The 15552-nt window shown below is 37.9% G+C and overlaps 1 protein-coding gene across 2 annotated transcripts in view; it reads right to left on the minus strand.

Moving 5' to 3' along the window:
* LOC145999621 (uncharacterized) overlaps window positions 1-14742 on the minus strand; it is a 28287-nt gene extending 13545 nt beyond the window's left edge. For both annotated transcript variants that reach the window (XM_083136713.1, XM_083136714.1), the window contains exons 1-2: window positions 14295-14742; window positions 9289-9450 (exon numbers count right to left, since the gene is read on the minus strand). In XM_083136713.1, coding sequence (XP_082992839.1) covers window positions 9289-9450; window positions 14295-14471 — 339 coding nt within the window. In that variant the 5' untranslated portion in view covers window positions 14472-14742. The remainder of the gene's footprint in view (window positions 1-9288; window positions 9451-14294) is intronic.
* Between the last annotated feature and the right edge of the window lie 810 nt (window positions 14743-15552).

The following is a 15552-nucleotide window of genomic DNA, read 5'->3' on the forward strand; positions in this document are numbered from 1 at the left end:
GGCTTTTTTGAACGACTGTAGCGCCGAAACGACGCACCAACGAGAAAAATGTTTCTGAGAAAAGTGGTTTGCTTTGATGTCCTCTATACGTTTCCGTGGTCCGTGGGTGCCATTAAAATGACACCCTGTGTATATATATATATAGTATGAATATTAGCAGGTAACAATATGTTATAAGCACATTCTTACTTTCCAATGAAGCGCATGTGGGATGGCTAAACGGATCCGGATCCAAAAGTACCAGATCCAGATCCGAAAGTTTTGGATCAGGGTCCAAAAGTTTTGGATCCGGATCCGAAAAATTTTAGGACCCGGAACCAATCGGATCCGGATTTCGGATCCACCAGGATCCGGATCCAGCCATTCCTACATCAGACCACTTTCGCTTGCTCAAACTCGTTCAAATCTCCCACGCAGGAGCGTGCTATGCTCGATCGTACTGCACTCAAGGAATAATTGACGACGACACATATTTGAGATCTTAATAAGCAGTACTGTCAACCTAAAACCTATACATGAAAGAAAACCACTCTATGCAATTACAATTCTAAATAATTCCTTATATTATTATGTAAGACTCAAACACAGCACACATGAAAGTATGCAATATCTATAGACGAAAACGTAAAATGGTTACACATGCTGACAGACCTGCCTAAGCAATTACAAATATTGTATCACAGTGCAAGAAGTACGTGTACATCATTCTTCACTTACCGAAAAGGATAATAATATTATGCGAAATAATAAAATGCAGTTATAACATTCAATCGAACAACATTTCAATGTGACAATAATCATAGAAACTATTTCATTTTCAAATATCTCGGTAAGATACACAAAACTGCATTTTAACATGAAAATGATGATTATGTTCACTTATTATTCATGATCCATATTTGGGAGCCCACTATCATAGACAAATGACGGAAATGCGTGTACTAATAGGATTCGAGTGTATTTCGCTCGTTCAAGCATTTTTCCCTTGAGCGGAAGAACTATCAATTGTGTATGCCATCTAGTGTTGCCCATGTGAACTATTTGATGCTCGAGCAAAAAACACTCAATGCAGCACTCTAACATGAATATATATAATTCTTAACTAATTTTCAAATAGTTTAAAGTGAAGTCCATGTTAAATACAAAAATTAATTACCATTGAAAACACGGGAAAGGAAAAATAAGGTAATAAGAAACACAATATTATACACTAGAGCCAGGGGAGGGGGGCATGAGGGGGTGCTTGCATGCCCCTTAATTTTCTTCCACACTCCGTTCAGCACCCCCTACATTAAACTCAAAACACTAATATTAATATGTAATATTATGTCATGTCGTAATATTGAGCGCGGAGTGATAGGTATTGAAGTAAGACCATTATTATTGTATGCAACAGGCAAGCACTGAAAGAGGTGCCGATACTTTTCTGTACTGGCGGCAGCCTCTCTAAAGACCAGCAGCAGTTTTCTTTCTTTCGTCAGCATTGTTGTTATGAATTTTTTCTTCTCTTGTTTCTTCAAGTGGTCTGTTCTTGGTTTTTGATAATTGCCTATAGCTTAATGTGAGTTATGTTTTTCTTTTTTTTATTGTTGATAAATGGTTTATTTTCCACCTACTTGTTCTTACACTGGAGCAAAAATTTCAGCTGCTTTTAAGGTATCACCAGGTCGTGCTTGGGAAATTATTTAATGCGAGTTGTAACATGAAGGGTAGTTTTCTTCTTAATACGTTCTATGTATTTGTTTCACGTAACATGTCTAGTAAACATGCAATTTCAAGCTTTTTCAAAAATTGTTAGGAAGAGGCCCAATGTTCACGAAGAAATTTTACAGTTCGTTGTTGGGGATAGTGCGGCAGAAGGGATTTTAAAGATGACACAGTTGCTCTGCTCTTCGCGTTTTGTCTTGTGGCAGATGGAAGGTATAATGTACTATGTTTTGTACCTCCATTGGTTACATTGAAAAGGTTCAAAAATTGTGTTTTTAAGGGCAGGATGATTTTATTTTGTATTTCACTACATAGTTCAATAAGACTGCAACATGTATCTGAATGCTTACACTGTATGACCACTTTCTTGGAGAAGACGACTTAATACATATCATCATAGATGACCAGGGGGGAGGGAAAGGAGGGCAGCATCCCTGGAAAATGAATGTCAATCTAAAGTTATATATTACACACATATATTTTAATTTCAGCCAGTAATTTATGTTAATCAGTGGCGGCAATTAGGGATACAGTTGCCCCCGCACTATGCCAAACCTTATCTACCAAGGTAAAGGTCTCCCCTGTGCTTTACACCATGCCATGAAGGCATATAGGGGGTGTGGGGCTAATGCCCCACACTTTCTTGATCCAGTCGTGAGTGGGGGTGGTGTGATCAGCATCACGCCCCTGTCCACCTTTACTCCCAGGTACCCATGTCATTCAACGCTGGGTGGGCGCTGGGGCCACTTCCAACGTTAGAAAAGTTCTTGGATTTGAACTGGCCGGGGATCGAACCCGGGACCTTTAGCATGGTAGTCAGACACGTTACCGACTGAGCCACTGTGGCCTAGGGAAAGTAAAATGTCCTTGCCCCCCCCCCCCCCCCCAGTTTTGGCACCCTGCTCCCCACTTTTGAAAGGTTGCATGCGTGTTTCATGTTTTCCTTATTTTCACAATCACACCCCCTAAATTTCTTTCCGCACTCCTAAATGAATAATCCTGGCGCCGCCGCTGACTAGAGCGATAATGCACACATACAGCTCGCCGCTCATGAGAAGATCTCCAAATGAGGGGTGAGGACGAGAGGAGGGACAGGGGAAGACCAGTCTATTTGCAGATTTTAGGGGTAGCAGGATGACAATGTATAAGTGAACTGATGAAGTAGATAATGGGGCAAACACATTGATAATACGCCCATGTCTTAATCAGAATTCGAACGTGGGATGTCTGCTTTTGAGCGCGTTACTCTAACCGCTCCGCCACGATCGCCGGCTGTTGTTATATTTTCTTGTATCGACTTTTTGCATATTCGTTGTCACGAGTATCCAATGAATGTTATGCCTGAATGCTGGAAGTTGAAAATGTCAATGTTAGATGGCAGCACCACTCTACCTTGTGCACAGCGCCAGATCCTACAACGGAAAGAGTTTCCACTTCATAATGTCATCTCTAGACAGGATTTATGTGCAATAGAAAGTAGCAAAATGTTCCATTAAAACCTAAGACATAGACACTAAAATATGCAACATATTAATGAAAATGAAGAGCAACTACAAAATCATTTGTACGGATACCCTTCCAAATACGAAAGTCAAACTGCAACGCGAACTAGGAGTGCCCACAGGCCGGTTTGTGGATGCAGGGTGCACCCACCTAACTTTTGAGGGGGATGGGGTCGTAATGAAAATTTGAGTTAGTAAATAATACAGAAGTTGAAATGAACTGTCATCACTAGACCTTCGATTTTTAGGTTCCTAAAATAGGCTCTAATAATAGTAAAATAGGTTCTAAGAAGCTTAGAAATGGCTCGAAAACTTAAATTTAACGTAAGTAGTAATAGTGGATACAAACCGAGAATGGGGATAGATGGACTTATGTGGGGGCAAAAGATGGATCAGGATTGACCTGGTATAAACTGGAGGATGGAAACAAGTTAGAATCAAAAGGATACCTAAAACGCAGAATGCCCACTATAGAGTGGAGACGAAGTTTCACATTTTCCTTCGCTGCGAAGAAAAAGAGCAGGCAAGACGAAATTAATGACTCTAACGTAGAGATTATAATGGGTGGGGATACGCAAATAAGGAATGTGTGAACTTTCATACATTGTGTCTGGACAGAGAGAGCAAAACAGCTAAGCAGGTAGAACGAAAATGAGTGAAAGAAGGCTACTAAAATTTCTAAGATTCAAGTAGCTCAGAAATTAGTAAAAATTGTGAAAGTGCGTGGAAGTGAAAGAAACTGAAAGACGCTAGTTGAGTACTCGCAATTAAGCGAAGTGAGGCAAAAAGACAAATGGAAGGAAGTGATACCGTAATACGCAATATCCTTTTTTCCTTGTATGATATGTACAGCTGTAGAGGCCCATACTTGAATAAACTTATCGAAGATTAGGCACACACATCTCCTGTGTGTGCCTAATCTTCAATAATTAACATCTCTACGCTGCGAGGAACCAGGCAACGTCGAAGTCTACTGTTTCAAAGGCAACATATCCCATTGGGGTAGCACTGGCAGAGACGATTCCACGCAGGTAAAACAGCGATAGCAAAAAATCAGGCGAGACCAGGCTGGCTCAGTAGCTCAGTGGTAGAGCAATGGCACGGTATGCCAGAGACCTGGGTTCGATTCCTGGTCGAGCCTGCATTTTTCGCTGAAAATTTCTACGTTGAATTAACTTCTATTCTATCTAAACTTTATTCTATTCTAGTTCCCGGCTTACATACCTTAAGCAATGGAACGTTATCATATACCTAAATTGTCTCAATAAATATTCTCTACTCTCCACCAAATCCTAGGAAATAATGCTAATATTGAAGGCGAAGTTAAAGACAGTCTTCTCTTCGCCTAATCTGTTATTACGTAACAACTCTGAAGACTCATATCAGGCTGTAACTGGGATAACTTAAGATGTTGCTGTAAGATCTTTCATAGATGATCGATGGCTGTGTGGACGAATGGCATTTCAATGGCGAGAGAATCACCTGATGATGGAAGATCAAGGATTAGCCCCTGTCACGGCTTTGATGATTCAAACGAACCACCGAATTCAATTTCATGTGGTTGTACCACAAACTGGAGGTGTAGTTGTAGGCGTAGGGATGTGACGACCTCATCGCCCAGTGACTTGTTCACTGCAGTTAGTCAACCAACAGAGTGAAATGGTCAACATTTTGCTCTGTTGGGATTTACAAAGCTGTCCTGTCATGGCTCTATGAGCGTCCCACAATCGGCAGAAGTGGGATATGGTTGGTGGACTACAGTGTGAGCCTCCCAGCTAGATCCAAGGGATCCGCTGACCAACGATAGGTGCGGTCCTCCATTCATATTGGGGGTTAGGCATAGAGCTGACAACTCTGCACTGTAAAAAGACATGTCAAAAAACAGCAATATAAGGCCATGGATGTTGCCAAGGTAAAATATTCCGGAGGTAAAATAGTCCCCCATTCAGATCTCCGGGTGGGGACTACTTTGGGAGGTCCCTGAACTAAGGATAAGATCTACATTAGGAATAAGGATATTAAATTAGGCACCTGGAATGTTCTGAGCCTTTACCGGCCTGGGGCATTTCAGTGTACAGTTAATGAGATAGTTAAGTAACTATAAATTAGATGTAGTAGCTGTCCAGGAAGTTAGGTGGTCAGGAGAAGGGAATTGTAAAACTAAAAATTATACTTTCTTCTATGGTAGTACTGAAAATCATAATTTTGGAACAGGCTTTTTCATAAATAATATAATTATCTCGGCTCTTAAAACAGTAGAATTTATTAATGATAGGATATCATATGCAGTTTTACAGGGTAGGTGGTGTAAAATTATTTTAATAAACATACATGCACCAACGGAAGATAAAGATGATAATACTAAAGATGATTTTTATACAGAGTTTGAACAGGTCTTTGATAAATTTTCTCAGTATGATATGAAAATTCTGTTTGGTGACTGTAATGCACAGATTGTCAAAGAAGAGACATTTAAACCCACGATTGGTAAAGAAAGTCTTCATGAATTAAGTAATGATAATTGTATAAGATTGATTACCTTTGCAACCTCAAAGAATTTAATTGTGAAAAGTACCACTTTTAAACATAAAGATGTCCATATGGTCTTCTCCAGATGGTATAACTCATAATCATATAGATCATATTCTCATTGATAAGAGAAGGCATACTAGTATAATTGACGTTCGTACACTTAGAGGTGCTGACTGTGCCAGTGACCATTATTTAGTAATTGCTAATTAAGAGAAAGACTCGCAGTGATAAATCATAAGCAATGAAATCTAAAAGTTCTAAAATTTAATACAGGAAAATTTGCTGATGAAAGAATTAAGAAAGATTACCAAATTAAACTGTCAAAGAGATTTGATGTTTTGCAGGATTTAAATGATGATGAAAATATAAATGAAACAGATGTAAATAAGAATTGGGAGCACATACGTAATGCAATAGAATCAGCAGCTAAAGAAAGTATAGGATACCATAAACCAAGAAAAAGTAAGCCATGGTTTCATAATGAATGTCATAATCTAATAGAAATAAGAAATCAGGCTAGACTTAGGTGGTTAAATAACTCTGATGATACAAATCTAAACAATTATAATAGAATAAAGCGAGAAGTTAACCGCACGTTTAGAAGTAAAAAAAAAAAAGATATTACTTGAAAAGCAAAATTAACGAAATTGAAACAAAAATATCAGAGATTTATATAAAGGTGTAAATGAATTTAGAAAGGGGTGGCAACCTAAAGTAAACTTGATAAAAGATAAAGACGGTGATTTTCTAGCTGACCCAAGCGATATTCTAAATATATGGAAGAACTACTTTAATGACCTTTTAAATGTTCATGTAGGAGATAAATCAGAAGTAAATGAAGTACACACAGCAGAACCTTTAGTTCCAGAACCTAACTCTACTGAAGTTAAAGATGCTATTAAAAGGCTAAAGAATAACAAAGCACCTGGCATTGATTTAATACCAGCCGAGTTAATTAAATATGGTGGAAATTCGTTAATATGTCAAATTCATAAATTAATTTGTTTAATATGGAATAAAGAAGAAATTCCTCAACAGTGGAAAGAATCCATAATTGTTCCCGTGTTTAAAAAAGGTGATAAAATGAACTGCAATAATTACCGTGGCATTTCTCTACTCTCAACAACTTATAAAATATTATCTAACATTCTTTTAACAAGACTAACCCCATAAGCTAATGAAATTATAGGTGATTATCAATGTGGATTTAAACGTAACAGATCAACTACATATCAATTTTTTCACATCAGACAGACACTAGAAAACAAGTGGGAATATAATCAAAATGTCCATAAGCTATTCATTGATTTCAAAAATGCATATGATTCGGTCAAAAGAGATAAATTATATAATATATTAGTAGAGTTTGGAATACCTAAGAAGCTTGTTAGTATGATAAAAGTATGCACCAGTGAAACAGAAAGTAAAATTCGTGTGGGTATTAATGTGTCTGAGAAATTTACAATTCATGATGGGTTAAAACAAGGGGATGCATTATCTCCATTGCTCTTTAATTTTGCCTTAGAATATGCTGTTAGGAAGGTAAAAGTAAACTAAAGAAGGACTAAAATTAAATGGTGTGACTCAGTTCTTAGCATATGCAGATGATGTAGACTTATTAGGTGATGATATAAATACAATTAAGAATAATGCTAAAATATTTTTCAAAACTGCTAAAGAGATAGGTTTGGAAGTTAACAAAGAGAAAACTAAATATATGCTTAGAGGCCGAAACCAAGTGTTAGGTAATAATCAAAATCTAATTATTGATAACAACTCGTTTGAACCAGTTTCCAAATTCAAATACTTAGGAATAATATTAACATGAAAATTATATTATAGAGGAAATAAAAAGTAGGCTTAATTCAGGAAATGCATGTTACTTCTCTCTTCATAAACTTTTGTCTTCTCGTTTAATATCTAAGAAACTAAAAGTTAATATATACAAAACAGTCATTTTGCCTGTAGTATTATATGGATGTGAAACTTGGTCCCTTACATTGAAAGAGGATCATAAATTCAGAGTATTTGAAAATAAGATCCTTAGGAAAATATTTGGACCTAAAAGGGATGAGGAGACAGGTGAGTGGAGAAGGTTACACAATTTAGAACTACATAATTTGTATTCATGTCCAGATATTATTCGAATGATTAAATAAAGAAGACTTAGGTGGGCAGGCCATGTGGCACGAATGGGAGAGGAAAGAGGAGTTTACAGGATTCTTTTTGGGAAACCTGATGGTAAGAGACCTGTAGGAAGGCCAAGACGAAGATGGAGGGACAACGTTGAGATGGACCTAAAGGAAATCGGTAGGGATGGAAAAGAGTATATAGATCTTGCTCAAGATAGGGAAAGATGGGAGGCCTGTGTTGCTGCAGCCATGAACCTTCAGGTTTAAGAAGGCTACAGAGTTAGTTAGTTAGTTAGGGATAGCAGGAAGTCTTCCGCTGCAATCATTGTTGTTGTGGAAGTGCTTGTACGTGGGTGTTTAGTTTAATTGCAATTTTTGGGGGGATTTTTCGTGTTTTTCATGGTGTTTTAAGAGATATGGCAGATGTAAGGAGGAAAGGTGCTACTGTGCATAATGAAGTGTGTGAGATTGTCAGCAAAGTTATTGATTTCTGCGATCGTAAATCTGAAGAAAAGCAATATTTGCTGCTAATTACACAGAGCACGAAGCGTGCATCTGCAGCAACAGGTTTGTCGTAGCCGACAATCAAGAGTATTTGGAAACTCTCGCTTGAACGGAATGATCAGTCACCGATGAGAAAACTCGTTTCCTCCGGAATTATTAGGAAAAGGCCACCTCATCCTAATATGAACTCGATTATTTTGACAAGAATGTCATCAGGAATTCAATACGTTTTGAATTATGAATCTGTTTATTTCTCATTGGTTGCTGTTTTCTTTTTCAGTCTACAGAATATTTTTGTATTGCCTATACTGCACACTATTTAGCCGTGTTGTGTCGGAAACGTTTGAATAAAAGAAATGATCAACAATGTTGATATGAAACAATCAGCCAAACCTTGACCAACAAAGCAATGTTTACCATTGTTGACATTTGTAGCTTTGCACATTGTAATAAACGTTGTCCGCTTTCGCAATTCTTTTTTTCTTTGTCATTTTCTTCGAACGCCAGTACATAAACATTGTAGTTAGTACAATCGGCAGGCTCTTTATTTAAAAAGAAAAAAAGTAATCAGTGTAACCAAGAAATCAACATCAGATTGACGATGATCATACCTTGACCGCTAATGTAGATATCCCCTGAGCGTGTGCGAACAGTGATTTGAGCGTTCTTTGAGCATAGATGTGAATCAAACCTTACAGCGAGACCACAGCGCTTGTTTCTGACCCAGGGTGCATTCCCCCAACCCTAATAGTGCAGTCGCCTGCCGCTACGTCACTTGACTTCCGGCAGGGATCTTCGCCTGAGCAGTGAGCTGTACATGCCCCTTTCACTTCATATATTTTTCAGGCATGCATTTATTACCATTCCATGGGTTACTAAGGTTTGACTTCAAATTAAAAAAATAGCTCTACCTCATAACTCGACTTCCTCCTGCATTTCTCTTCTGCAGATTGCAGGTATTCATTGAGAAGGGTTTCTGATTCATGGCACATGTCACGGAAGTCCTGGAAATTCTCTAGCTTGTCTATGCACGAATAGCACACAAACTTTGGGAAACTGTCATCTTCTGTAACCTAGAATGCAGACAAATTAAGTCACATGTAGGGTTTGGGACATGGATACTTACACACTAAGAGTTATAGATACAGTCTATATTTTCTACAATTTCGTGACAACAAAATTCCCTGATTTTTCCAGATTTTCCACACCAAACTGATAGGGCAATTCATGCATTTACTAGTGTTGCTATATTGAATAAATGAAAATCCTGGTTGCTGATTCCCAGGAGCCTGTTGCGGGGGAAGTCTAGATCTGACAAAGTAGTATGTATGTACACCACAGTTATTATGGACAAAACACTGGAAAAACCATTCACGTAGAAATGTAATTAGGCCTAATAAATAATGAAGTTCATGTAAGTCTAGCCTTAGCCCTTAGATGCTGGACCCGATATCCCAGCTCCCCAACACCAGGAGCATATTCAAGCAGGAAATTTGAAATGCACCAAGATTTGAATAATATTTTTATTAGGGATGGGCCGATATGAAATTTTGGCCGATACCGATAAAGTACCGATATAAATTTTACCGATACCGATAACCGATATTCTACCGATCCGATATATAATTAAAAATGGCCCTTGAAGAACCTGAAAGAATCATTGACCTCCTTAATAAATGTGTGTTTCAAGGTGACTGCAGTTCTAAAGAAATTGCATATTTAGACAATTACTTTTTTTTAAAGTAGGACATCGAGATTATCCATAAAAATTACAACAAAATGGCAAAATTTTGCACTAAATTATCAGATACTTATCGATATATCGGATCGGTAAAATAATCGGTATTTTTTCCGATAAACCGATACACCGATATGCCTATATCGGCCGATACCGATAGAGTACCGATTAATCAGTCCCATCCCTAATTTTTATTATAACGCTAGAGTTATAATAATACCTCGTTTTGTTCAAATAAAGATTAGGCTACAACCCTATAGTCCAAAATTCCCAAATTTTCTTTACCAAATAAAAATAACAAGAAAGTAAAACAAATATATATATTTAAACAAAATTTTAATTTTCGTGAGCCCCTTGGAAACGAGGTTTCAAAACTGTAGCTGCATAATGCCCGATATGTGTTCCATTCTCGTGGCAAGAATTGCATACTTGCTGCTGATACTTTTGGAGAAAAAATATTTTCTGATGTAAAAGCCATGCTTATTTTTGGCGAGAAATTTAAAATTCTACAGTTTTCCAATCAAAATTTATATGTAGGTAACTATGAATGCTAGAGTTACAAATTATAGCTTAGTTTATTCAGTACAGTCTAGGCTACAAGCTTTTGCCAAATATATATATATATATATATATATATATATATATATATATATATATATTTCTTATTTAGCACACAGAAGAAATTTAAAAATTCGGTAAAAATGCCATATGCAGGAAATGGATTTCTTCAAATTTACAGGAGAAAGCACTTACGGAATTGAGTTTCTGTGTAATTTCGGAAGGTTGTGGAAGTGTTTTCTTTCATTTTTCAATGTATTTGGCTGCTAAATCATGTATTTTTCTATAATAATGCCCGTCCGATGCACGAAAGCTGTTGCTTGCATTTCCATCCATATACTTGAACCGGATGTTGCGAGCATCTGATGACGTAATCCCCGGCAAGTGTTTCCAAATGCATAGTGTTTTCACTTTATTGGGTAAGACTTGACTCTACGTCCTTTCCTAAGGAATACGTGTCATATATCGTTGGAAAGCTTATTCTATATGGAATTCAACAACGTAAATCCCAAAGCGAGGAAAAATTACCTGGAGGAGGAAATCGATAAAAACCGATGTTGTCCGGATATGCGTAATTGAATGTACTGAGGAAATTTTTTGATGATGAAGCACATATTTAGGGGTGAAATGAGTGCTAATGGAACGGTAACGGTTCCGATTGTTTTATGATTTCCCCTAGCACAAAGACTAATTATCGTAGAATTTTGGAAATCGTTGGCACACGAAATTTGAACCTTCCTTAAAGTAATGAGCACTGTTTGGACTCGAAAAAAGTTATTTATGTTGAAAAAAAAAAAACTTGAAAATTACCTTAAGCACTTCTCATGGACAAGATATTCTCCGTCGACAAGCGATAGTAAATATCGTAGAAGCGTGGGAATGAATGTAAGAAGTAAATCAGAACCTTACATTAATGCATTTAGGGACGGTAACATTATAGTATAGGGGAGACGGATTTCTTCAAATTTACAGGAGAAAGTACTTACGGAAATAATTTTCTGTAGCGTTGTGGAAGTTCGTGAATGTAGTTTTGATCCATTTTAATGCAAATACATGTTTTCTGCGAAAATCTGTGTTCGACATGCTGTTTCAGCTGCCACCATTTGCTTTCTGCATGAGATAACAATGTTCCGTGTGTTAAGATGACGTAACCCCATAGTCAGTGTTTCAAACTCACCGTGTTTTCACTAGAACATGACATGTCGAGTATTTTTATTCTCTTACATTTTTCCAACTATGTTTGCCTAACCTAACTCAACCTAACCTTACGGAAAATGGTTTTTGGGGCTAACGTGAATGGTTTGCGAGGTATTAGCATAATTTCAAATCTGGGCACGAAAGTAGGTATTTTCTGGTGAACGAGGTTGCAACACTGCATAAATCGACAAAACACTCGCACAACGCATTCTGAACCAGTATGCTATCGCCCGCCATATTGGGTAAGAGTCTAGTTTACGTCCTTTTCATAAGGAATACATGTCATGTATTGTTGGAAAGGTTATTGTATAAGGAATTCAACAAACTAAATCCCAAGGCGAGGAAAAATTTCCTGGAGGAGAAAATCGAGAAAAACCGATGTTGTCCGGATATGCGTGATTGAACGTACTGAGGACATTTTTCGATGATGAAGCACATATTTAGGGGTGAAATGAGTGCTAATGGAACGTAACCTAACAGGCCTAATCTAACCTCGTAGGCATACCTTGTTCCTGTGTATGGTTATACGGCATACGCCTAACATGAGTTCAGCCAAAACGCTGCCAGCGCTCTTGCGCTGTTGCCAAACCAACTGCTAGCGGAAGGGGAACACAGAGAATTCCTTGTGTCCAATTTTTAACTTTTTATATATAATGCATGCACGTGATATTTCAGTACAATGAAATATAGAGTGAAGAATTCTACATTGGATTATATCATATCACTGCAGCATAAGAGAAACTCGTACCTGAAAGGAGTTCGAAGGTATGTATTTATTGTAGGGGAACTGCAAGGTCAACATCATCATCGCTCTCATTTCTGTTTTCTGGCATGTTTCCCAGGAGATTTGAAAAGGGGGTCACCGATTTCTGTGGTAGATACTTTACCCTGTTTTATATTACGCAACACAGTAAAAACAAATACACCACACGCTTTAGCTGTAAGTTCTCGGCACCGAGAAAACACTGTTTCAGCACGCACTTCTTCTGACGCCAATTCATTGAAGTAAGAAACGAAAGGGTCATTGTGTGTGTGTGTAGAGACGTGTTGTTTCCCATGTTTCTTCGAGAAGTAATAACTCCGGCTGTAGGCGACGGAAATTCATAGGACTTGGACGGTCATGTTCAAAATGTATTTCCCCATCTTATGAATAACCTTAAAGTGGCGAGTTTTATGAAAACTTCTTGCACGCAAGAAAAATACAGAACACGGCGTTTAACTTGCGCGCCACAGTCTCCTAACTGTACAACGTTGCACTCCTGCCATTGGCTGGTCGCCAAGGGCACACTCTCAGTAGCTCCGTCCGATATCGCTTCTAAAAACGTGCGTCGTATAGTGACAGAAAGTGTAAAAAGAAAAACTTGTTACCGAAAAACTTACTTACCCTACGGAAGTCGGAGCGCCGGCTGTCTGCTAGCACGGTTGGTAACACTTTACTATACCTGAGACAGATTTCTTCAAATTTACAGGAGAAAGTACTTATGCAAATCATTTTCTGTAGCGTTGTTGATGTTCGGGAATGTAATTTTGATTCATTTTAATGCGATTGCATGTGGTTTTGTACCAAAATCTATTTCCGACGTGCTATTGCTGCTGCCGCCATTTGCTTCCTGCATGAGAGCAGAATACGCTCTCGTATTGTCCGTATATGCTTAATTGAACGAAAGGAGTGCTAATGGAACCAAACCTAACAGGCCTAACCTAACCTAGTAGGCATACCTCGTCCCCGTGATGGTTTGTGGGGCTATCGTGAATTTTTGAGCTAACGTCAGTGGTTTTTCTGGCTCAAGGAACGATCAACGGTAAGCTATCGCCATGTTGTGTGTGGAAATAAACAAGAACAGTAAGTACTCGTAAATGTAAGAAATATACATTACTTTCCTAACAAATTAAATTATTTCACCTAAATAAGTGTTCCGGAATGCAGAATAGTACGTTAGCAATGTAAAAAAGTGCGAAAGAAATGATTCCCAGGTGTCTCAGGTATAGTAAAGTAGTACCGCACGGTTTTGTAAACGGGCAAGAAGGAGTGCGCAAAAAGGACGTAAACTAGACTCTAGCCCCATAATGTGTTACAGAATCGAAATAACAAGTAACAATAAGTACTCGTAAATGTAAGAAATAGACATTATCTTAGTTAGAAATGCATTATTTCACTTTAGGAAATGTTCCGCATTCCAAAATAGTACGTTAACAATGTAAAAAAGTGCGAAATATATGATTTATAGGTGTCTCCCCCATACTATAATAGTACCATCGCAAAAAACTCCACAGTATGTGTTAACAGACATACATCGAAATCGAACCATGTAAAAATTGCATTCATAGCATGATGAAATCGCAATAAAACAAAAGGAACTTGGGCCGCAAAAAGCTTCATGAACTAATACATAAAAATAATGCTGAGAAGTTAACTATACTCACAATAAGGGATAAGCAAGTTAATATCTTTCCCTGAATATCTCGTCTTTGTCCTTCCTCTAGGCACATATTCAGTTTCAAGTTAGTCTTCGTCAAGCAAAGTCTACATAGATTGTGATAATCCCCTCTGATTTGTGTGCGTCGAGGAAAATTTTTATTTGGCAATTTGCGTTCCATCATTTCAGAAACTTTCACAACATACCGAAAACTACAACACAACGTACTATATGATGAACTGAACTTCTCTTCTCGTTCACTACCAGATTAATAGTTAATAACAAAATTGACATTGTTGTGGATATGTTAGTCGATTCATTTTATAAAAATAAAGTATAGATGCTTCGCCTGTAAAAATAACAGTTACTGTCAATACGGAAAAATACAAATCTGAGCTAAAACTGTGATAAAGCAAGAACAATTTATTTCTAATCCGCGCTAACGACGAACATACTTTTGCAGGCCCCGCCACTCTGTGTTCTGACGTCACTGGAACAACCATTCGTGATTGTTATGGGCTCTTAGCACAATCTAATTTTTGTGACGTCGTACGTCGAAGGGCAGGGCCGAAAAATAACTGTTGCCACAACTAGTGAGCTCGGAACAATTTCCCTTTTTCTGCACAAATTTCCCTTTCCCATACAAATTTTTAGGAGCGTGGAGATCGGCAAATTCAAAATTGTCAAACATAAATGTGGTTAAATCTCGATTATTGTCTGGAACTTCTGGGAGATGCAAAAAGATTCACTTAAGGGGAAAATGGCATGTAGAATTCGAGATTTCCAGTGCCGAGAAATTTCGAGTATTTCCGTCGTGAGAATTTGATCGGATATTGCTAATTTTTCCCTTCCCGAAAAAAAAAAAATCCCGGCCGACCAAAAAAAATGTCCCGCACACCCCCAATAAATTTTACCTTCAATTATCAATAGAAAATACAGGGCTTTATTGAGTAAATAAAAAACATTTCCAGTCAATTTCTTTTACAACATTTTTAAAAACTACACCCTGGAAAAATGACCCCTGCAAGTTCTCGCGTTTCTCTGCGTCCAGTTTAAGGCAGAAACGAGACTTCCAAAGTTGTGAGGCTAGCGTTGCGCTGAAACCATGCTGCCGCCATGTTACTACGTCACTACTTAGGGAGAGCTCGTTTGTCGTCTGCTTCGAGCGTCCAGTTCCGGATGGGTAGCCCACGGTGAGCGAACACGTGCAGCAGTTTTACAAATCTGTACCGATTTAAATAATGGAAGAAGGAGCGATAGGAGAA

The sequence above is a fragment of the Lepisma saccharinum genome, chromosome 15 (assembly GCF_977018435.1).
Source record: "Lepisma saccharinum chromosome 15, izLepSacc3.1, whole genome shotgun sequence".
NCBI lineage: Eukaryota > Metazoa > Arthropoda > Insecta > Zygentoma > Lepismatidae > Lepisma > Lepisma saccharinum.